The sequence below is a fragment of the Myxine glutinosa genome, chromosome 7 (assembly GCF_964187855.1).
Source record: "Myxine glutinosa chromosome 7, kmMyxGlut1.1, whole genome shotgun sequence".
NCBI classification, from domain to species: Eukaryota; Metazoa; Chordata; class Myxini; order Myxiniformes; family Myxinidae; genus Myxine; species Myxine glutinosa.
This window is the reverse complement of record NC_136267.1, coordinates 74,481,841-74,506,833: the sequence shown is the minus strand read 5'-3', so window position 1 is coordinate 74,506,833 and position 24,993 is coordinate 74,481,841. Positions and strand designations below refer to the sequence as shown.

General features: G+C 42.9%; 2 protein-coding genes across 4 annotated transcripts in view; one reads left to right on the top strand and one right to left on the bottom strand.

Annotated features, from left to right (window-relative positions):
• Nucleotides 1-24,993, top strand: part of LOC137431330 (zinc finger protein 608) — a 1,424,803-nt gene that overhangs the window by 744,810 nt on the left and 655,000 nt on the right. The window lies entirely within an intron of this gene.
• Nucleotides 5,351-24,993, bottom strand: part of LOC137431326 (casein kinase I) — a 117,771-nt gene continuing 98,128 nt past the window's right edge. For all 3 annotated transcript variants that reach the window (XM_068122545.2, XM_068122544.2, XM_078781868.1), the window contains 3 exons: nucleotides 23,409-23,501; nucleotides 16,632-16,690; nucleotides 5,351-7,851 (listed from right to left, as the gene is read on the bottom strand). In XM_068122545.2, the coding sequence (XP_067978646.1) occupies nucleotides 7,800-7,851; nucleotides 16,632-16,690; nucleotides 23,409-23,501 (204 nt within the window). In that variant the 3' untranslated portion in view covers nucleotides 5,351-7,799. The remainder of the gene's footprint in view (nucleotides 7,852-16,631; nucleotides 16,691-23,408; nucleotides 23,502-24,993) is intronic.

Genomic DNA, 24,993 nt, shown 5'->3' with positions numbered 1-24,993 from the left:
CTACAGGTGTACAGTCGGAGGTTAAATTGGGGAACAGCGAGAGTGGCTGGATTTCCATTTTCACTAGGGCACACACAGCAAGCGTGTCAGTCCCACCAACAGCAAGCGTGTCTGGCCCACCAAACTCCATTTCCAGTCGTCCATGCCGCTTAAGGAAATCGTGTCCTAACAGAATGTCAGTGCATAAAGCAGGTAAGACCATGAGGTGTACATCTGGGAAAACCCATCCCTTTATCACGAGTTTCAATCGACATTCCCCCTTCGTGCTGAGCCGAAGTCCCTGGGAAGCCATGAAGATCCGTCTCGTAGTCCCCAACACCTGCCAACCATGCCTGTGCACTAGTCGCTGATCGATAAAACTATCCGTAGACCCTATATCCACCAAGGCACACACACAATGGCCCTCGACCATGAGGGGAATAACGGCTTGAGCCAGGCCGGACGAGCCTGCTGGGAGTGGGACCGAACCTCCCGAGTGGGTCGGTCGCGCCTCGCGGGTGGGTCCTATGCCTGCCGCAGTTTTCCGGGCGTCAGAGGGTGCCCGTGGAGTTTTGTATAAGTTGTCAGGGAGCATTCCCATGCAATCAGCAGTGTTGCGGTTGTTGCCGGAGTATTCGTTGTTCATGGGGCATTCGTTAAAGCCGTCAGAGAGCCTTCCCATGCATTCCGCAGTTTTGCCATTCAAAATCGCCGTTTGACGAGTATGGGCCTCCGTAGTTTGTACCAAACGCGTGTCGCCGCCAGTGGACGCTGTACGCTCTTGAGAGACGTAGCGGGTACGTACCGCCGGGGTTTGGCGAGGCCCCAAAGTCCCTCGCGTTGCCCGGAGTCTAGTCAAGGACGCACGTTCCGTGTCCGATTGAGGATGAGACTGTTGTGGCTGTTCGGTGTCTCGTGCCAAGGTCGCTTGGGCGACCAGGGCCCCGCAAGGAGGGGCACTGCCCATCAAAGCCGGGTAAGGCGCCGTGTTCCGTGCTCGGCCCATAGGCTCTGCAATAAGCCCATTCAAGGTCGCGCGCGGCCGCGAACCGCGTGCGGTTTTCCGGCACACTTTTGCATAGTGCCCCTTTTGCGAGCACAAATGGCATATTGCGTCCCGAGCCGGACACACTGACCGGTGATGTCGTTGACCCCCACAGAAGTAGCATGTGGCTCCGCGTAATGCCTTGGGTCTGGCCATAGCGGCAGCCATCAGGATCCCCGGATCCTCCGCCGGGGCAACCTGGAGTTCCGCGAGCGGGTCCGCCCCCAGTTCATCGGCGGTAGCGCTCTCCGGCCGTGCGTGTAGCGAGGTCCCCGCCAAGAGGCGCGTGCGATCATAGTCGTTCGACTGCAGCCGCGCTTCGGTATATATTTTTCCTTGTTCTAGAGCCGCCGTGAAGGTCAGGTCGGTCTTCTCCAAGAGCTTGAGCCTGAGGTCCTGAGAGGAGACTCCGGAGACGAAAGCGTCTAGGAGAAGGTCATCTTGAACCTGCTCGTGAGTCCGTGGCTCCTGGGTGCTGTCTAGCAGGAGTTGCCGGAGCTCCTGGGCATAGTGATCCATCGGCTCGTTTGGTTGCTGGCGTCGTGATAACAGCAAACGGCGAGCATACACCACGCTCTTTTTCTTTATGTACAATCGCTTGAGCTCCGCAACAGCGAGGTCGTACGTCGCACATCGCGCAATACTGTTGTACACCTTGTAGTCGACTTTGGACTGGAGCGCTGCTAGCTTCGCGGCAGCTGTCGGCTCGACGTCCTGGTCAGCGAACTGGTTCTCCAAAGTTTTCAACCAGTGAGTCAGTTGCAAACCAGCATCCGGGGCTTGCGGGTCAGCGCAGAATTGCGAAACCGCCAGCATCTTGTTGCCCGCCATGTCCGAAGGTCTTAATGGAATTAAGTGTTGTGGAAATCATTCAAGTTCACAACTTTAGTCCATCTGTTGGTTTAATTTCATTAAGACCTTTGACATCATTCTGCAAATACAGGGATGCAATAGAAAAAAGGTTTGGCTTCACATAGGTAAATCCACAATATAGTTCAATGAAAGCAAGCGTAATATTCTATGCGGTACGTACCGTTAACGAGTCTACTAGTCAATGTAACATGTCACAGGAGAAGTTCCTAGAGCAGCGACCGCATCGAGTCTTATAGCCGCGCCCCCCTAGCGGCGTCAGCGAGCAGCGAGCATCACCTGGGTTCAGCATTAATACGATTTCACTACAGTCCTTGTTAACGGAGGGCGTCTGATGGACTATGTTTGAAGGAAAGTTGATTGAAAAACGAATCATCGAAAACTCTACCCCTTATAAAGAGACATTGTGATTGTGTCAGTGTGTTCCAGTGTTTGCTCCGAAGCTACTCAGCATAGAAAGGTAGTTGATACCTCATTGGAAAGCCCGAGAGTGACATGGGTATTCTTTTCCTCAGAGATTGGGGGTCGGTTGAGTATAAGTGGGGGCGACACGATAACCATTTTAGCTAGAGAAGAAAAAGTGGGCTTTAAGCCCTTAGACAGTGTATCCTCATGCTCCCAAACTTCCTATACTTTTCTACTGATGATAAGTATGCTGCTGAAACCTCCTTATCAAGATCTAAAGAGTGCGCAGGAGAAAAATTAATTGGTATACAAAGTCCACTTCCTATACTTTTTGTTACCAAGGGGTGGACAAGATGGATCGAGAAGCACTCTTCGGAGGGAAAAACTAAAACCAAACTGGGATGGGGTGGCAGTTAACAGTGGTAAAAAAAATGGCAGACTAGAGACCTCACCATCTCGCTCGCTTTTCCCCTTAACAGGCTCTTGTAAACCCCACATGAGGATGGTGTGGAGGGAAGGTTTTTTCTTTGTCTCACCCTATCTCTCTGATTATTAATCTAGTGACTGATTAAGGTAGTGCGCTAAGCTGTCGCGATAGCTGGGCATTGTAATATGTATATAAATAAATGTGATCGTGCTTTTTTCTCTTCTTTTTGTCCCCATTCCCTTTTAGGTATTTATTTATTATTATTCACGGTTCGTGAATTTGCATTACTAGCAATGGTACCCACCCTACGGGCGGGACTTCAATTGTGAAGCCCAAATGAAAAGGAAAAATATCAGAAATTGAAGGCTTTTTTTATTTTAAACGATTAATATAAACATCCGTTGAATCATATCACACGCAAATCATCAAAATCTAAACAGTACATGGCGCCCATTTTGAAAAAAAGATTGAATTCTGCAAAACGGAAGCGGCCGCTACGCGTCTTTCACAGTCGCACGTTTACGTGTGAAGAGTGCGCGCCGAATCTGTAACATGGAAGCGGCCGCTACATCTGTTTCTCAGTCGCTTTGCACACGCTGCCGTGTTACTTCGGAGCCGCACGTTTATATAGGAAGAGTTCGTCAGGAGTCGATCTACTCTCTCCTGGTACTTAGAATTTCAACAAAAGCCACATCACTGTTAATATCGGTAAATATTATTCCATCCTGTTTGGAAAAACTGCAAAATTGGAAAACAATACAGCCTATTTTACTCCCAGGGGTCCCAGGAATACCCACCCAAAATATTGTTGCGATTGGTTCAGCCGTTTTTGCGGTACCTTCGAACGGACAGACGGACATTTGGTGAATTATAGTAAGATAACCATGACACGAGTAAACTCATGACCATTGGGAATTGACACTAAATCCTCATTAGGAGGTTATCAAACCACAGTGGTTTGTCTTGAGTACAATTGCTCAGCACCCATCTTTTCAGACAGACGAAACCAGCTACAAGCGACAGATCTCGTTGGAGCTTCTCTACGTCGAAAACCGAAGAAAATATCTGTTTTGCTTTCCTGGCAGAAGCCGTACGGTCTCTAGGGTCTATCTGTCACTACATTGTTGGAGGATTTGACCTTGAGTCCACCATATGGCGCACCGTAACAATATCATTAACTTGCTACCAGATTGGGGAAAGACAGACACTATCAAATAGGTTTGAAAACTTTGGCTCTGAAATTATTGCTTTTTCAATGCAATAGACAGCAAGGGTTATACATTGATTTCCTTAAGAGAAGGATATTACGATTTATTTAAGAGGAGGACTTAGCTCTTACAGGAGCCTCGACTCCAAATAAAATAAAAAACATTTGTCTTTCGAAGACGAATTATGGCTTGAGCAGGCTATATGTGTCAGATGGAAGATGCAGCAAAGATGATTACCTCCGCCACCGAAGGTGAATGGAGGTTATGTTTTTATCACTGTTTGTTTGTCTGTCTGTGAACAGTGTATCTCAAAAAGTTGACGAATTCGGACGAAATTTGTGGGAGAGGTTGTGTATGTGACAAGGACGAAAGGATTAGATGTTGGTGAAGATTCGGATCCGGCTAGTATAATTTTTTAAAGTGATTTTTCACCATTGGGAGATAGGGCCAAAAACGATATATAGCAGGATATCTCAAAAAGTTGTGGACGGATTTGACGAAACTTGGTGGACAGGTTGGGTGTCTGACAAGGAAGAATTGTTTCAATTTTGGTGAAGAGCAGGATCTGGATCAGAGAATTGTTAGTGATTCTTCAACATTGAATGATGCGGCTAAAGACGAAACTTGGGGGATGAGTTGGTTTGGTGACATGAACAAGCCGATTAGATTTTTGGTTCAGGACCGAATCCAGATTCGGCCTATCAGTGGATACAAAACCTAAACTGTTCAGCCTGGCAGGGGTATGCGCTCTACCGAGTGCCGTTCTAGTTTATACTTATTTTTCCTTCTTCAACCATTATGTCTTCCTGATTTACCTGCATTCTTCTCTGATATAAATCAGACAGAAAACGATATATATATATATACATATTTTGTATACAAGATCGAGGCTCGTGTAAGAGCTAACATTGATCACAAAAACAACAAACAGACACAGAAAACATACAATAAAGGGAGAGGGAGACAAGATGGGGAAGAGAGAGAGAAGCACACAAGTACAACAACGGTAGAGAACAGGGACATCGGAAGATCTGTGGGAGGGCGAGGGCTTTGAGGAGGAGGCATGGCAAGAAGGGTGGGGGGGGGGGGGGTGTGGGAGAGGTATAAAGCACATAGACACTGCTAGGACTTCCAGGAAAGAATTTTCAAAATATTTCAAAGGTATTTCAAAAAAGTGGATCTGGGGTGAATTAACGGGGGTAGAAAAGATCAAGGTTTTGGATGGGGGAAGATAAGAGATGGTGGTGAACAGCTGTTTTAAAGACCTGGAGGGAGGAGTGGGATTGAAGAGAGTGAGGGAGTTTGTTCCAGAGGCGGGAGAAAAGAGGAATGAAAGAGTGAAAAGTGAAGGAGTGAATAATGACGTTCAATGCAAAAATCTGAATGAAAGAAGAAATTAGACAATTAGACTCTGTATCGTCTGAATACTTGTGCAATTTAATTTAGTTCTTCGTCAGTTTAATGTACAGCATTCAAGGGACAGGCCTGTACTTAAGTTAAAGCAAGTCGATCATTTACATCCAAGTAATATTTCAGGCAAATATTCTAAAATACATGTTTTGTCAAACCAAGGAAGATAACTACTGTAGAATATTCAAAGCATTGACCGTTATCTCCGAACGCAGAATAATTGATTTTGTGTTTAAACAGCCTAGACTACTGCAGGTACATGCTGGTATATGGTAAACACCTTTAGAATAAAACGGTAAAATGTGTATGTTCATTACAATCTTATCTCCTTACACAGGCACATCGTTCTGATGGAATGACAACCATTTTGGCACAATTATTCACCCTGTAAAATTACTTTAAAAAACTTTAATACACATCTTATCATCTTCACCCATGGATAAGATATACGCAGTGAGCCAAGTTTAAAACGTTTTAGAGTAATACTACAATTGAATTACTTACTATACACTGCCTGGTCCCTTCAACCGACTCTCAAAAATATAAATTCCTCAATGATTAAAGATTGACCCTTAGAGCTGTTTCAACATACATGAGCCAATCGGTGGTGGGTAAAGGCGTGCACCAGTTAGGTATAAATGCTGATATTATTTGTTACAAATCTTCATTGTTACAAGAACTAGAAGGGGAAAAGTGTGTTTAACTGTGATGTGATAGGCTGTGATTAACAAGGACTCTGCAGATGAACAATAGTTTAAATTCTGCAGAAATTGAATGACTTCATAGTAATGCACCTGGGTTTTCAGTTTTAATAATACTTAGTTATTAGACAAGCCTTCATCAGTTCAAATTTAAACTTGTCTCCTTGGACCTATTTCGACTTGGACCTATGGAAGTGTCTCCTCTTGTTTCGTTGTATAAAGGTAAACGTTTGGCAACAACCTCGTTAATTTATAAACCATACCTGTACTGTTTCAGTTATCGAGGCCGCTCAATAAATGTCTTCGGAGTATTTTTGAGGCGTGGTTCCTTAATAATAGTGAAAAGCATCTTTTTAGACCAGACTGGTTATAGATATTATTAAGATGATAGCACCATCAACTACTGACTGTCTCCATGTTATTTGACATTTTTATTTATTTATTATAACAGACACAGACTTCCCAATATCTTCTTTGGCCTCCACGTTTTTCTCTGATCTCAATCCTATCGTACGGCAAGCCTTGCAACTATCATGTGGCAAGCTTTGCGATTGATTTAAGAGCATGACTAAATATACACTGCAAGGGGTGGAGGAAACGTTAAGAAATAGAGAACACAACTACATCACGTGACTTCTGTTGGCCAGCCAGTGCGGTCCAAGTTTTAAATTCAATCAAATGGCGATATTTATATGGGTTATAATTTGCTCTGAATTCGCTTCACCTGTTATCATCCATTGCTTTAGAAGCCTGTGGCCTGTGGGTGGAAACAAGAATCTGCCCGGTTACAGAGGCGGATATCAGATGTGATCAGAAAGTCAGTGGCCTAATGAAAAAGTGAATAACATACGAACAAAACTTGTTTTAACAATTATTTGCAACTTTTTAAACGTTTTGTAGGTACGATGGTAGAAGCTAAGTATAGTGGGTTAGTATAATATTAGTTTTGGGAAGGTTTTTTTCACTGTTGTTAGGCCAAAGGCTTACAGATAAACTCTCGTTGATTTTTTTTAGGCCAAAGACTTACAGATCAACTCTTGTTGATCTGAGAAGTGGCTAGGGTTTTTCGTACCTGTGCTTCTCATGTAAACTTGACCACCTTGGCTCTTTTAAAGACCCATCTTGATATGTAACTGCTTTGAAATATCAGTTATGCACACCCATGAGCCTCCAATTGCGACGCACATAAATGAATGGATGAATCAACAAATGACCCAATTATTATTTTAAAACGAAGGCATTTTGCAGGCACTTCTCAGAACATGTAGCTACCTATATATATAAGGTCATTCAACAATCCATTTCGCCTTTAGTGGCCAAAACCTTGCAAATCGGATACACCGAGAGTTTGTAGGACGGTATGGAGGATGCATATAAAATGTCTGGAAGGACTTTTCAATCATCCTATTGCTCAGACACACATGGGTGATTTACTCACATAACTTGTGAGGTGTGCAAAGCTCCCAAGTGCAAACATCCAATGTGAGGTATGGGCATTGCTGGAGAATATCTTTTGGGTAAACATGTCACGAGCAAAGCTGCCATGTAGGCAACACAGTAATCCAGGCAGAAAATGTTTTGCTTTTGTGTATCAGAATACCGGCCCCAAATGCTGCATCCACGTGTACAGCAAGACGTACGCGTGAAACACTGGCCATGCACGATGCTCAAGTACAATTCCATGCAGCATCTCCAGAAAAGCGATTGAATCAAATGAGGGAGTGGACAGCGGTTTTGGCAACTAATTATTCTTGTTATTCCGTCCGCTTCTCCATGTTTTCCTTTCTTTTGATGCAGCAGAAACATCTGTGAAAACATTCCCAGACATTTAAATCTGAGTTGCCGCGCACCGGCAAACTGAATAACACGAGGTTCCAATTGTGAGGAAATGGGACCATTGATTTTGAATGTGAACTACAGAAACATCTTTGTTTAATATAGTTTAGATGGATTGAGGCGCCTATCCTGATGCATTCAATTGAGCAATATATACAGTCACGTGAAAAAGTAAGTACACCCCATGTAAAGTTTTGACTTTTTCAACATATTTCAACATACAGCTATTTGATCTTCATTTCAACAATATTGATAGATAAAGGTGATATAATATAACAAATATCATGAAACATTTACATTTTGTAGTCCATTGTATAATTTAAATGAACATAAATGCAAATTTCGCATGTGGAAAAAGTAAGTACACCCTTGGCTCTAATAGGTGGTATTGCCCCCTTTGGCAGAAACAACCTCAAGTAGGCGTTTCTTATAACTGTCTACCATTCTCTGACATCGACTGGGATAAATGTTTGCCCACTCCTCCATGCAGAATTATTTCAGCTGTGCGATGTTTGAGGTGTTTCTTGCATGCACAGCTCGTTTCAAATCCCCCCACAACATCTCGATGGGATTTAGATCCGGGCTTTGACTTTGCCATTCCAGAACCCTCCATTTCTTTCTTTTCAGCCATTCCTTGGTGGATTTACTGGTATGTTTAGGGTCATTGTCATGTTGCAAGGTCCATCCTCGGTTGAGCTTCAACTTTCCGACAGATGGCCTCACATTATCCTCAAGCACCCTCTGGTACAATGAAGAATTCATAGTGGATTCCATGATGGTGAGCTGCTCAGGCCCTGATGCAGCAAAGCTGCCCCAAACCATAATATTTCCACCACCATGCTTTACAGTTGGTATCAGGTTCTTGTGGTCAAATGCTGTCTTTGGTTTTCGCCAAACATGTCTTCTGGTACTGTGGCCAAATAGCTCTACCTTTGACTCATCTGTCCAGAGCACATTGTTCCAAAAGTGCTGGTCTTTGTCGAGGTGTTCATTGGCAAACTTTAGTCTTGCCCTGATGTTCTTTCTGGACAGCAAAGGTTTCCTCTTGGCACACCTCCCATGTAGATCAAATTTGTGCAGCCTCTTTCTAATGGTAGACTCGTGCACTTTGACATCAACAGTGGCAAGAGCTACCTGCAGGTCCCGTGATGACATTCTGAGTTTCTTCAAGACTTCTTTCAGCATCTTGCGGTCTGCTCTCGGGCTGAACTTGCTGGGGCAGTCTGGCCTGAACAAGTTGGCAGTTGTTTGGAATCTTCTCCACTTGTAGATGATCTTCCGAACAGTCGAATGATTGATTTCAAATTGTTTGGAGATCTTTTAAAATCCCTTCCCAGACTCGTAGGCATCTATAACCTTCTATCTGAAGGCCTCAGAGAGCTCTTTTGATCTCGGCATGGTGACGCCGCACACTTCAACAACAAAAGAGCAAACCAAACTAAATGTCTGAGGTTTAAATAAGACAGGTTCCTCCAAGATCCTCTCTAACGATGTTCTAATCATTTGCACCTGAGCTGGTGCACCTGATTCTAATTTTAGGTATTTGAAGTCGTGATAAATGTAGGGGTGTACTTACTTTTTCCACATGCGAAATTTGCATTTATGTTTATTTAAATTATACAAGGGACTACAAAATGTAAATGTTTCATGAAATTTGTTATACTAGGGCATGCCCGTACTATATATATGCCCGTACTATATATCTATCTAAAATTATATCCCCCCCCTCTATTTACATGAAATGGTTTGGTCCATTCGCAACGCCAAGGCGAACGGCTTGCGAGTACAGTGACAATCCCCCCCCTCTATTTACATGAATGGTTTGGTCCATTCGCAACGACCACAGAACCCCCCCCTCTATTTACATGCAATGGTTTGGTCCAAAGCGAACGGCTTCCGGAGTTTGGTAAAGAAATCGCCATCGCGTGCACAAACGCGCAGGAAAGCGAATGAATCGCAAATTCGTTTTTATTAGTTTTAAAACGTAGTTTAACGCCAACATAGTTTGCAAACGTGAAATAAATGAATACGCTCTCAAATGTGCCATCCGAGGCAGAGTGTGTCCTCCACGTTCGGCACACGCGATCGTTCGCTGCTCTCTGATTGGTTGAATCGTTTTTTGGACATAGCTCGGTAAGTAATTGTCCGATTAATATGAAACCTTGAAAAGGCACATCCTCGGGTCCCCAGCAATATACCTGGCAAGTTAAAAGTATATCGGACCCGTGGTTGTCGAGAAACAGCGGTCACAGACAAACGTACAGACAGAGATTACTGGAATTATAGATAGACTAGGGCATTGCCCGTACTATATCTATATCTAAAATTATATCCCCCCCCCCCTCTATTTACATGAAATGGTTTGGTCCAAAGCGAACGGCTTGCGAGTACGGTGACAATCCCCCCCCTCTATTTACATGCAATGGTTTGGTCCAAAGCGAACGGCTTCCGGAGTTTGGTAAAGAAATCGCCATCGCGTGCACAAACGCGCAGGAAAGCGAATGAATCGCAAATTCGGTTTTATTAGTTTTAAAACATAGTTTAACGCCAACATAGTTTGCAAACGTGAAATAAATGAATACGCTCTCAAATGTGCCATCCGAGGCAGAGTGTGTCCTCCACGTTCGGCACACGCGATCGTTCGCTGCTCTCTGATTGGTTGAATCGTTTTTTGGACATAGCTCGGTAAGTAATTGTCCGATTAATATGAAACCTTGAAAAGGCACATCCTCGGGTCCCCAGCAATATACCTGGCAAGTTAAAAGTATATCGGACCCGTGGTTGTCGAGAAACAGCGGTCACAGACAAACAGACGTACAAACGTACAGACGTACAAACAGAGATTACTGGAATTATAGATAGATTATATCACCTTTATCTATCAATATTGTTGAAATGAAGATCAAATAGCTGTATGTTGAAATATGTTGAAAAAGTCAAAACTTTATATGGGGTGTACTTACTTTTTCACGTGACTGTACACTTAGAAGTTCCAAAAATCGGAAAAGTTACAAAATGACTACCTCTGCCACAAAAGGTGGACGGAGGTTATGTTTTCACCCTTGCTTGTCCGTTTGTCTGTCTGTGAGCATGATATTTTCAAACATTAGGGATGCATTTGGACAAAACTTCATGGATAGGTTGAGTGTGTGTGACGAGGACGAATTTATTAGATTTTGGTTCAGTTCCGGATCCATATCCAGTCATCCAGAGACAGTCTATCATTGGGATACAAAATGTAAACTGTTCAGCCTGGCCCTCTACCAAGAGGTATGCACTCTACCAAGTGCCGTTCTAGTTTTATTATGTGACGATTAATGCTGCATTACATCAACTTTAGTCCTCAGCTGGAAATTCGAAGCCAATTTGATTCAGAGGAAGAGACAGGTGATACAATTGGCCTGCTGGGCACTCCCATCATAGTGCATAGCTCAAGACGCTGGGTTTCCAGGGTCACACGAGCCTCGCTTTGTGTACAAAAAATGGCACCCGTGTCCGAAGGAAGCGGTTCTGTTGGGAATTTTAAATATTAAATGGGCAAAGTCTAGAAACAAATGAAACCCTTTAAACCCCCTTTAGATTCACCCCTTAGAACCCTTTAGAATTACTCTTTAGAACCCTGTAGAATTACCTTTTCCAACCCTCGAGAATTACACTTTAGAACCCTTTAAGATTTGGGGGAACCCCCTGGAAATCCCCCCTGATCCGAAATCGAAAAATATAAGACTGAGCGATCCTACGAACCATCCAGTGGAAGGGCTGTATCGGGTTACAGAGCAATCAGTTAGTAAATAATGGACAAGTGGGGATCCAAACTTTCAGTAGCTAATGCCATGTCCCCTCCCCCCACAATCCCCCCCCCCCCCCTCCCACATGATCCCAAATCCAAAAAATCAAAGACTGTGCGATTGTGCGGGCTATTGTCTTGTATTGTGTCAAGTTTTAGAACAATCAGCTGGGTGATAAGGGAGGAATAGCAAAAATAGCAAAATGTTAATGGATGGACGGATGCACTTATGGGCCTATGGATGGCCAGACAGACATTGCAACTCATTTTATAAGTTAATGTCTTCGAGTTTCGAGATAGATATGGCCTAACAAGCAAACTAATGTATTATTACTTGCGAAAATAGAAGATTTTTCAAGTGTAATGGTTGATCTTGTACGTTATTACTTGGCAAAATGTTATTTTTTTTGACAAGTATGTTGATCACTCCGGTTTGTGTGTGTGTTTGTTTGTGTGTCTTTGTGTGTTTGTTTGTTTGTGTGTTTGTTTGTCTGTCCCCTCACTTATCCTTGCCTCTAGGTCACAATTTTAAACCGATCTTCACGAAACTTCACCAAATGGTAGAGTTGGTCATAAGCAAGAAGCCTATTGTTTATGGGGTCAATAGGTCAACATAGGTCAAAGGTCACCAACTTTGTCAAATTTCTAAAATCCTCAATTTTCATCCGATTGACTTGAAATTTTAAGAAGATTTGCATACCAGGTCACTTAATTCAACCACCAATTATGTTTTCGGTCAACAGAGGCCAAATTTCTAAAATCCTCAATTTTCATCCAATTGACTTGAAATTTTAAGAGGATTTGCATACCAGCTCACTTAATTCAACCACCAATTATGTTTTCGGTCAACATAGGCCAAATTTCTAAAATCCTCAATTTTCATCCGAATGACTTGAAATTTTAAGAGGATTTGTATACCAGGTCACTTAATTCAACCACCAATTATGTTTTTGGTCAACATCGGCCAAATTTCTAAAATCCTCAATTTTCATCCGAATGACTTGAAATTTTAAGAGGATTTGCATACCAGGTCACTTAATTCAACCACCAATTATGTTTTAGGTCAACATAGGCCAAATTTCTAAAATCCTCTATTTTCATCCGATTGACTTGAAATTTTAAGAGGATTTGCATATATGGCCACTGAATTCAACCATCAACTATTTTTGAGGTCAACATATGCCAAAAGGTCAACATAGGCCAAGTTTCTAAAATCCTCAATTTTCATCCAATTAACTTGAAATTTGAAGACGATTTGCATACCAGGTCAATTGATTCAACCACCAATTATGTTTTAGGCCAACATAGGCCAAATTTCTAAAATCCTCTATTTTCATCCGATTGATTTGAAATTTTAAGAGGATTTCCATACAAGGTCACTTAATTCAACCACCAATTATGTTTTCGGTCAACATAGGCCAAATTTCTAAAATCCTCAATTTTCATCCAATTAACTTGAAATTTGAAGAGGATTTGCATATCTGGTCACTAAATTCAACCACCAACTATTTTTGAGGTCAACAAAGGCCAAAAGGTCAACATAGGCCAAATTTCTAAAATCCTCAATTTTCATCTGATTGACTTGAAATTTGAATAGGATTTTCATATCAGCGAACTGAATTCAAGCACCAACTATTTTGAGATGGCCAATAACCTTTTTAGGGATTTTGCAAGTATCGTGCTATGCACGACATATTTATTGTGTTCATTTATCCATTGGTTCCAAGTGTACTATTATTTTTGAAAAAGGTACACTGATGTCTCCTATGATCCTTGTCCTACTTATGATGTAAATATTCATTCTCCTGTGAACCTTATGTCACTAAAATTGTGGTTAATGAGAGGGGACAGCAAATTTGGAGTGTTGCGTTGGTTGCCCCTTTGCTTTGGAAGGCTCTACCCATGAAACATGCAAACCACCTGGTCAATTTGTTTACAGTGCAGAAGCTGCTGCTCAGACAGCAAACACTTTCAAAGATGGCAAGCAGTGTAATCTGGGGTCAAGAAACCTCCAAGGAGAACAGACCACTTGCTCCCTGCAGCCCAGAGAGGAAATCGTAATTTAGCGAGGGCTCCGGTGTTAATTGGCCTACTTTTCACAGAGGAAACAGTGGGATTTGTAACGTCTGCCAACTAATGCTAGCGGACGGGACAAGCTGATTAACACTTCGACTTGTGGGTGACATTTTATAGCCGGGCTGAGATTCGAACCTAGGGTAGACAACTTAGAGGTGAATACTTAGGAAGTAAAGGCAGTGTACACATGTAAATAAATCAGTGTTGGATGAGAGAGGAGGGGTGGGGGGGGGAAGGGAAGAAGGGAGGTTGAGGAAATGCAATCTTGAGTGTTGCATGCACTAGGTATCGTTGCTCTATTTCGAGTAAAGTATTGCTACATGTGTGGAGTGTTTTTAGGTGTGGTAAGTGGTATATGGTTACTTATACTGAGTGTGTTGCAATGTTGATTAAAGCAGTGCTGTTCAAAGGGTATGACGTGCAAGGAGTAGTCTTATTATTTGTATCAGGATTTTTTTTACATGTATCAAATGTCAAAAGAAAAGCGGGAGAACCGACGGGAGTTGTGGGAGATATGTTGAAGGCAGCGGGAAATTGGGGTGTGAAGAGAATGACAGAGATCTGTAATCTGGTGGTGAAAGAAGGCCGCATTCCAGTGGATTGGGAACTGAGTATCCTCGTCCCTCTATACTAGGGGAAAGGTGACCCTCTGGAGTGTGGCTCGTATCGAGCGATAAAGTTATTGGAGCATGGAATGAAGGTATTGGAAAGGGTGTTGGAGAGGAGGATAAGGAAGAAAGTGAAGATTGACGGAATGCAGTTTGCATTTATGCCAGGAAGAGGAACGACAGACGTGCTTTTTATTGTGAGGCAGTTGAAGGAGAAGTACATGGAGAAGAGGAAGAAGTTGTTTCTTGATCTGTAGAAAGCATTCGATAGGGTTCCACGTGAAGTAGTGACATGGGCATTGAGGAAGTTAGGAGTGGAGGAATGGTTGATCAGAATAGTGATGGCAATGTACAAAAGAGCGCGCACAGCTGTAAGGACGAAGGACAGGAACAGTGGTGAGTTTGAGGTGAAGGTGGGAGTGCATCAGGGGTCGGTACCAAGTCCACTACTATTTGTAGCTGTGATGGAGGTGCTGGCTCAGAACGTAAAGGAGGGTTTACCGTGGGAGTTGTTGTATGCAGATGATCTGGTGTTGATTGCAGAAAGTATGGATGGACTGAAGGAGAAGATGAACAAGTGGAAGGAATGTATGGAGACGAAAGGTCTGAAGGTGAATGTCGGAAAAACAAAGGTGATGGCAAGTGGTAAAGCATGTGGTGAGGTGGAAAGAACCGGGAAGTGGCCCTGTGCTGTGTGCAGGACGGGTGTCGGAGTGAACTCAATTTAATGTACAATGTGCGCTGAGTGGGTTCATTAAAAATGTAGTGGTTTGAGAGGGTCATTAACCAGTGTGGCAGCTACATTCAAGTGTAAGGTGTGCACAAAGGGAGCTGCAGATGGAGGAAATGTTGAGTTGGATCTTGGAGACGGTGTGAAGCTGGAAGGTGTGAAAATTTTTTGTTACCTAGGAGACATGCTGAATGGAGAAGGTGGATCAGACTCGGCAACGGTTGCTAGAGTGAGATGTGCATGGAAGAAGTTTCGGGAACTGAGTGGCGTGCTGACGAGGAGGGGAGTGTCGTTGAAGCTGAAGGGAAAGGTGTATGCTGCTTGTGTGAGAAGTGTTATGATTTATGAGAGCGAGACATGGGTAATGAACGTAGAGCAGCAACGAAGGCTGGAAAGGGTGGAAATGCAAAAGGTTCGGTGGATGTGTGGAGTATCGTTGAGAGAGAGGAAGCCAAATGATGAATTGCGAAAGATGATGGGAATAGAGCCTGTGATGGATGCTGTGAAGAGAAACAGTTTGAGATGGTTTGGTCATGTGTTGAGGAAGGATGAAAGTGACTGGTTGAGAAGAGTGATGGAAATGAATGTGGACGGAAGTAGAGGACGGGGAAGACCGAGAAAGACTTGGCTAGAGATGGTCGAAGAAGAAATGCGGGCCAGGGGGTTAACAAGGGGAAATGCAGAAACTAGGGCAAAATGGAGAATATTGTCATGGGGACCACAAGGCTAACCCCCGCTCTTGCAGGGAAAATGGCCTTTTAAATTGCCTGTTGTTGTTGTTGTATCAAATGTTACTATTGCACATGTATGAAGTGTTGCTACCTTTCACAAACCACGTGATCACTTCTTAGAACAAGTTTTAACAGCTTTTGATTGGCTGTGCTGTGGTTTTTTCTTCCATTTAAGTGCCCTTAAACTTATTTCTTGGCATGGGTGGCTGTTGTGGAGGGGCTACTGGCCGAGTAAAGGCCAGACCCGCACCACCGATACACAAATTGAACTTAATTATTAAAAAAAAAAAACCCCAAAAAACAAACAAAAACAAGTTAATTATTTAAAAATTGGACTAGCCTCGACCAAGTACTGCCAAAATTATTGAGCTGTTAATGGCAGGTATTTGATATTAAATACATTTATTTATTTATCGCTTTTACTGTGAGTTGAGAATAGTGAGTTAGGCTTTGCCTACCCAGATGGTCATGACCAGCCACCACGAAAGTATAGTGTTGTTGCATGTATCAAGTAGAGTGTTTGTGCATGCATTTAGTAAAGTGTTGTTACATGTATAGACAGGGTTGTGATACATAGAGGTTGTGATACATTATATGAAAGGAGTTCAATGTTATGTACCATCAAGTAGTGTGAAATGTTTATGTATGGAGTATTAGAGTAGAGTGTTAGTGCATGTACTCGTATATAGAGGATGGTAGTATAATCGTATCAAGCAATGATACATGTATTGACTGGAATGTTGTAACAGAAATACATTTGCAAATTGAAGGACAGACTTTAAATGAAATCAGAAGTTGCATATGCACTTTCAACCTACCCTGATGCCATTTCTTCTTTGGCCATGTCCCTCTCTTTGTCAGTGTCACCCTGATCCTCCTGTGAATGGAAGAGTGAAGGTTAGTTGATTGTTCAACAAGTGGTTGCTTCCTCTATCAAATAAATTGCTGAGAAATTCATTGAAGCTGCATTTGCTGAAGATTGTTTGCGTTATCTCCATGTAAGGAGATAAATTGAAAATTTTGACAATAGTCAGATGCAGTAAATTCAGCTTTTGCTATTTACATCATAAATAATGGCTAGGACAAGTATTAAAAGATCTAAGCATTTCTATACTGCCTAGATGAAGAATACACATTGCAAAAATTGGCTCCAGGAATTAATCTTTACAATAATCTACGGACCGGTGTTTGTCACGCTACTCCTTCTACAGTTCTGGGCCGATTAAATCCAGACTTGCTACATAGGATCACCATGGCCCCAGTTAGTGTACGGGGTATTTTTTTAAATCTTTACCGGTGATTCTCGGCGGGCGGGGGAAGATAAGGGATGGGGGGGGGGGGGGGCGTGTAGAGGTAGGGGATGGGGAATTTCCACGTAAATGTGTAATGTGTTGCGCCACCTCCAGGTTGGAGAGGGTATTACAAGTCCCAATCCTTTACGGTACAGTATTGCTGTTCCCACGTTTTATATTGCAGTGAGGTGTTTTGAATTAGGCAGTGAGATGTATTTTGAATTACACGTTTGAATAAGGATAACAACATAACCAGCCATAATGAAGTCAGTCAGCCATGTTTGGAGTTGTCCTTGGGTGCCATAGGTAGAGATTTTGGAGAGCAGAGCAGGATATGCCAGACTGTATGCATTAAAAGCATGATATACAGTCATGTGAAAAAGTAAGTACACCCCATGTAAAGTTTTGACTTTTTCAACATATTAAAACATACAGCTATTTGATCTTCATTTCAACAATACTGATAGATAAAGGTGATATAATATAACAAATATCATGAAACATTTACATTTTGTAGTCCATTGTATAATTTAAATAAACATAAATGCAAATTTCGCATGTGGAAAAAGTAAGTACACCCTTGGCTCCAATAGGTGGTATTGCCCCCTTTGGCAGAAACAACCTCAAGTAGGCGTTTCTTATAACTGTCTACCAATCTCTGACATCGACTGGGAGAAATTTTTGCCCACTCCTCCATGCAGAATTCTTTCAGCTGTGCGATGCTTGAGGGGTTTCTTGCATGCACAGCTCGTTTCAAATCCCCCCACAACATCTCGATGGGATTTAGATCTGGGCTTTGACTTGGCCATTCCAGAACCCTCAATTTCTTTCTTTTCAGCCATTCCTTGGTGGATTTACTGGCATGTTTAGGGTCATTGTCATGTTGCAAGGTCCACCTTTGGTTGAGCTTCAACTTTCCGACAGATGGCCTCACATTATCCTCAAGCAGGCTCTGGTATAATGAAGAATTCATAGTGGATTCTATGATGGTGAGCTGCCCAGGCCCTGATGCTGCAAAGCCACTCCAAACCATAATATTTCCATCATCATGCTTTACAGTTGGTATCAGGTTATTGTGGTCAAATGCTGTCTTTGGTTTTCGCCAAACATGTCTTCTGGTACGGTGGCAAAATAGCTCGACCTTTGACTCATCTGTCCAGAGCACATTGTTCCAGAAGTGCTGGTCTTTGCCTGGGTGTTCATTGGCAAACTTTAGTCTTGCCCTGATGTTCTTTCTGGACAGCAAAGGTTTCCTCCTGGCACACCTCCCATGTAGATCAAATTTGTGCAGCCTCTTTCTAATGGTAGACTCGTTCACTTTGACATCAACAGTGGCAAGAGCTACCTGTAGGTCCCGTGATGACATTCTGGGGTTCTTAGAGACTTCTTTTAGCATCTTGCGGTCTGCTCTCGAGCTGAACTTGCTGGGGAGGCCTGGCCTGAACAAGTTGGCAGTTGTTTGGAATCTTCTCCACTTGTGGATGATCTTCCGGACAGTCAAATGATTGATTTCAAATTGTTTGGAGATCTTTTAAATCCCTTTCCAGACTCGTAGGCATCTATAACCTTCTTTCTGAAGGCCTCAGGGAGCTCTATTGATCTAGGCATGGTAATGCCGCACACTTCAACAACAAAGAGCAAACCAAACTAAATGTCTGTGGTTTAAATAAGACAGGTTCCTTCAAGATCCTCTCAAACGATGTTCTAATCATTTGCACCTGAGCTGGTGCACCTGATTCTAATTTTAGGTATTTAAAGTAGTGATAAATGTAGGGGTGTACTTACTTTTTCCACATGCGAAATTTGCATTTATGTTTATTTAAATTATACAATGGACTACAAAATGTAAATGTTTCATGATATTTGTTATATTATATCACCTTTATCTAGCAATATTGTTGAAATGAAGATCAAATAGCTGTATGTTGAAATATGTTGAAAAGTCAAAACTTTACATGGGGTGTACTTACTTTTTCACGTGTCTGTATGTCCAGAGAGACGGCCCTAATCTCATGTCGGTCATTGAGGGCCTCCATCCATTGTTGGGTGAGTATAGCGATGTTTACCGTGACGTCACGTACCCGATCACGTGATCGCGCTCTTTGTTTTGGTTGGCAAAACACCAACCATGCTGGCCGTCTCTAAGTGGTGAAGTTTTACGATCATTGACGTGACACCATTTCAAGGACAATGCCTGTGAGCTGCTGTGTTGTTAATTGCACAAATAGATTTGAAAAGAACTCGGGAATAAGTTTCTATAGAATTCCAGAGCAACTCTCCATGTACGGTCTCGAAGCTATAAGTCTTTATTGTTGAAAGAAGAAGAAACGCACCATTTTGTGTTGCCCAGGACGTGATCACTATCACACGATCTCCCGCGGTCATTTCAACCTCAAATGAAATTCCAATTGAAGATTTGTCAATAGGTGAGGTATATTAACAAACGAATGAAACAGATTTGGTCAAATTCTGACTTTTTTTTCACTAGATCGCATTTCACACAAAGTTGGGGGAAACTAAAGAAGAAGAAGAATCGTTTGGCTTCTCAGATAAAATAAATAATTCTGTCTGCAATTTCAGGTTAATTTTCTTTTTAAAATGGCTTTTTCTGCAATCAGTGCATGGATTGACATGTGTGGATGTGTGTGTGTGTGTGTGTGTGTGTGGATGTGTGTGTGTGTGTGTGTGTGTGTGTGTGTGTGTGTGTGTGTGTGTGTGTGTGTGTGTGGATGTGTGTGTGTGTGTGTGTATGTGGGTGGGGGGTAGGGGGAATGTGTGTGTGTGTGTATCGGGGTTGTATCCAAGGGGGTTGTGTCAAAGCATGTCCAATGAAAGTGGGGTTGTATCAAAAGTGGGGTTGTATCAATGATGGGGTTGTATCAAAAGTGGGGTTGTATCAATGGTGGGGTTGTATCAAAAGTGGGGTTGTATCAAAAGTGGGGTTGTATCAATGGTGGGGTTGTATCAAAAGTGGGGTTGTATCAAAAGTGGGGTTGTATCAAAAGTGGGTGCGAGTAAACCGGTCATCACTGCCAGCAGTTTTAAAGTGGCAGTTCTAGTGGCAGAGTGGCAGTGGCAGTTCTTCCTTCTTCCCCACACACACCCAGGCCTCATGAGAGTTTGTTGTTGAGACGCTGTGATGGTATGACTTTGCCTTTGATAAAGCAGAATGGTACATCATTCCCGATCGCATGATACCACAGTGGCTTCACCTGACCACTTAAAAAAAAAATTGTATGCCTTTAGTGTCCTGAATGCCTTCAGTGACTCCCTTGTGTAGATACCCGGTGTGTCGATCAAGTACGTGTACACGTCGCCGTAGTTCAAATCTGGCCAGCAAGATGGATTGTTTTGCCATCCTTTCAATGCAAATGGATCCGGAAGAATATACTCACCATTCCTATAACTCAACTTCGATTTGTACCGAGATTTTGCAACAGTGTCAAGACTATTAAAATACTCTGAAACGATCACATGTGTGTCGAGTGACGCCATTGTGCAAAACGAAAACACTGCGCTTTTGCCAACCAGGCTGCTGCGCATGCGCGGATATGGTGGGTTTGTTTATAAACAGTGAACATCGCTATAAGCAGCATGTCCAACGCAGAGTGACCTGGTCTGAAACCAAATTGGTGATTTGAGATAAGGTTGTTGGAGAAAAGGAAGGATTTCACATCAACTGCAATGATGGATTCCATGACCTCGCTGATTAATTGGAAGTAAGCTGATACATCTGTAGTTAAGGGGGTCAGTCTTTCTACCTTTTAATGTAATGTAGTGATGTTGGTAGATTTACAAACATATGTAAGATTATCTAGAGCAAATGACAGGGTGAAAAGTGCAGAGAGAGGATGTGAAGGGCAGCAGAGAAGGCTTGTAGGACACATTTGCTGATGACGTCCAGTGCAGTAGCAGAATCAGAGTCGAGGGTTGACAGAATCTTCTCCACCATCTCAGATGCAAAATATACAGAGTCCAGGAGCAGTTGGGTGCGACATGGAAGGGTGGGTAACAAGTGAGTGGTTGCGGACACAAGATTTGGAAGCAAACACAAAATTGAGGCATTCAGTCTTCTCATGAGCAGAGTCAGCTGTGATGCCATTTGAAGAGTGGGAAGGAATGGAATGGTATCATACACCAGAGACCGACTTAACAAGGCAGAACCAGGTTTTAGAGGGGGGAGACAGATTGCAAAGTTCATTCTTGAGGTTGGATAAATGTGATTTTCTGGCTCTCTTGAGAGTGGGCACACACACTTATTGCAGACTTTTTTGAATGCACGGAGATTGCCTTCAGATGGATTTGCCTTCCAGCAAGAGAAGGAAAGTTGTTTCAGAGCAACTGCCGCACCACAGGATTCAGTGTACCATGGGCGGGAGAGGGTGGGATAATTGAAGACGACATGGTATGAATCTGTGCATGAGAGAGAGCAGGTTTCTGTGGAAGAATTCCCAGGCTGAGCTAACATCGAGGGCAGTAGATATGGGAGACCAGCCTTGAAGAGAGATTGCTGCTTGCAGTCACTGCCAATCTGCTTAAGTGAAACGCCAGACTCGTCAGTATTGAAGAAAGTCTCTGAGAATAGTCAGAGATGTTGACTTTCACAAGCATATGATCAGATGTACCAATTGGAGCAGGGAATGAGCAGGAGACATTTGCATTAAAGTTGATCATCAACAAGTCCAGAATGGAGGATTTGCCATTGGGGAAAAATTTGAGTGGGAACGTCCACAGATCGAGTCAGTCCTATGGAGTCACAGAAGACCTTTACTGAAGTGCCATGGCTGGTAAGAGAGGCACCAACACCCAGCTAAGTTGCATGGTGACAATTAAAATCACCACATATGAGGAGAGGCTTCCATCTGGCCACTCTGCCATAAAGCCCAGATCGGTGGAGTGTTGCAGTGATGGTTGTCCTTCTGGAAGTTTCTCCCATCTCCACCCAGGATCTCTGGAGCTCAGCCAGAGTGCCCATCAGGTTCTTGGTCACCTCTCTTACCCAGGCCCTTCTCCCCCGATTGCTCAGTTTGGCCGGGTGGCCAGCTCTAGGAAGAGTCCTGGTTGTTCCAAACTTCTTCCATTTAAGAATTATGGAGGCCACTGTGCTCTTGGGAACGTTGAATGCAGCAGAAATTTTTTTGTAGGCTTCCCCAGATCTGTGCCTCGAGATAATCCTGTCTCTGAGCTCTGCAGGCAGTTCCTTCGACCTCATGGCTTGGTTTTTGCTCTGATATGCATTGTCAGCTGTGAGATCTTATATAGACAGGTGTGTGCCTTTCCAAATCATGTCCAATCAATTGAATTTACCACAGGTGGACTCCAGTCAAGGTGTAGAAACATCTCAAAGATGATTAAGAGAAATGGGAGGCACCTGAGCTAAATTTAAAGTGTCATAACAAAAGGGTCTGAATACTTATGGCAATGTGATATTTCAGTTTTTTCTTTTTAATAAATTTGCAAAACTTTCTAAAATCCTGTTTTCTCTTTGTCATTATGGGGTATTGAGTGTAGATTGATGAGGGAAAAAAAAGAATTTAAACGATTTCAGCATAAGGCTGCAACTTAACAAAATGTGAAAAAAGTGAAGGGGTCTGAATACTTTCTGAATGCACTGTATTTAGCATGACTTTTGGAGAGTTTGTGTTTTCTTCCTTTCACTCCCTTATTCTGCACGAAGGACACTGGGATTTTAAAAGAATGTCAACCAACTATAATTCTTACAGCCAGGACACCCAACCCAGTGTGACAGTTTGTAGTTGGGCCAAGTTTTGAATCCTGGGGCCATTGGTGAATGTGCATAACTCTAGGGCCTAGGCTATCCTACCAACCCTGCGTATCCTCCTCGGGGTCTTGTACGCAGCTCCTGCTGAAACATATGCTGGGCTGCAATTTACCGCATGGTCCCTTTCACTCCCTACGACTTTGTTTTATATGCACGTGTTATATGATATTTCCTTCCCAGAAACCATAGTATTCACCACACTCCAATAATATCACCATCTATGCTTTTATAGCACTATAGGTGTGGCACTTTGTGATTGCTTACGTGACAACCAATCACATTGTACTATATTGACACGTGACTGTACTATGGAGCACTTCAATTTTATATATGAGATGTGATTCATCACGTCGTATTTGCATTTTATACGCAGTTTTTCCTGTCTCCATATTGATTTACACTGCTGTGTATCCCATAAGATTGGGTGGGAACATATTTGATATGAACGAACATCATTTGTATATACTATGACAATCAGAATACACCTTGATGTGTACATAAATAACTCGGTTTTAGTTTACCCCAAGTGGCTTGTAGTGCATGGAGCTTCCATGTCTCTTTCCATACATTGGTATCAAAGCAGCTTTCGACTGCACAGGATCAAAGGGAGTCGGCTGCAAGAAACACGCAAAGCAAAGTGAGTTGTTGAAGGTGTCGTTGAGATGCTCTTTGACCAAGATGAGCTGGGTTATCTCTCGGAATTAGGGTTATACAAACCACCTTTAGGTGTATTGATCCTGGGATGATAAAATGGTACAGAGGCAAAGTCAGGATTATAAAAATGTGGGTTGGGAAGGTGGTGGGCATGGAAAGAGGTAGGGCTTCCTTCATCGTAAGTGGTTTCTGTGTCCATAATTTGGCATTTTTTGCCATTATTTTTGGGGGAAATAAGACACCATTACTCGGTTTTAAAAGCACAGGAGAAGATTACATGGCCCGTTTCACCTGCGTGAAATCCCCATCCAGCATTAATGATACTAACCAGTGCTCTCTAACCCATATGACATGATTTGATTGGGGAGGAGAGGGTTAGAGACACAGAGAAACAGGGAGATAGGAGCTACAGTTATAAAGGGTAAAATGGGTGTCTATAGGGTCTAAGGATTCTAATTGGGTCTACATGGTCATAAGGCTCTAAAGGGACTTAGGGGTCTTTGGCTTCTTGGGGGTCTTAGGTCCAGGTATTTTTAACCCAGGTGGGGAAAACTGGGCTGGGCCAATCAGTGGCAACCCTGACTAGAGGAGTAACAAAAAGGCTGGAATCTGGGAATGTGGGCCATTTTTATTTCCTTTTTGCACACGTCAATTTGGGGATTAGTCTTACTCAGCGAACATTGTAGCTCGCTCTCGACATTGATCAGCCTGTTTCTGGCTTAAGGATTGATCACAACTAAGCTTGAGAATGCAACTTTACATTGGCACGTCATTGGGAACATAACGAGAACTTGTGTAACTACTTAGCGCAGACAGCTCGGGGAGCCCCCTGGAAACCCACTCACGTCCCCCTTGGTTTCACGACCCACCGTTTGAGAAACACTACCCTAGATTGATCCTCCCCATGGCTTCTACATTCACTACATGCTCTTCTCTAAATGATCAAGCAAAATAACAAATGAAATAGCCTCGTAAGGCCTGGTACCCTAATAAGCCTGCTCACTCACTTTCAACACAACACAATCCTCGCATGCTATCTCTCAATGGGACAATACGTATGATGATGCAAAGATGAACTGATTCGATTATGGGGTCAAGGTCAAAGGTCAGAGGTCCAATTAGGTCAAAAATCTGTTACAAAGCTAACTTGTGAACCAGTGATGAGATTTTGGCCAAACTTGGTGTAAGTATGTATTACGATGCAAAGATGAACCAATAAGACTTCAGCATAAAGAGGTCAAAGGTCAGAGTCTGTAATAGGTTTTCATTACCACGCCTCAAACAGGGAACCATGATTGTCATGGGGTGTGCAAGGCTAACCCCCGCTCTAGCGGGGAAAATGGCCTTAAAACGATCATTCATTCATTCATTACCACGATAACTTAAGAATGGCTGAAGGGAACTAAGTCAAACTTGGTACAAGTATGTATAATGATGTAAAGATAAACAAAT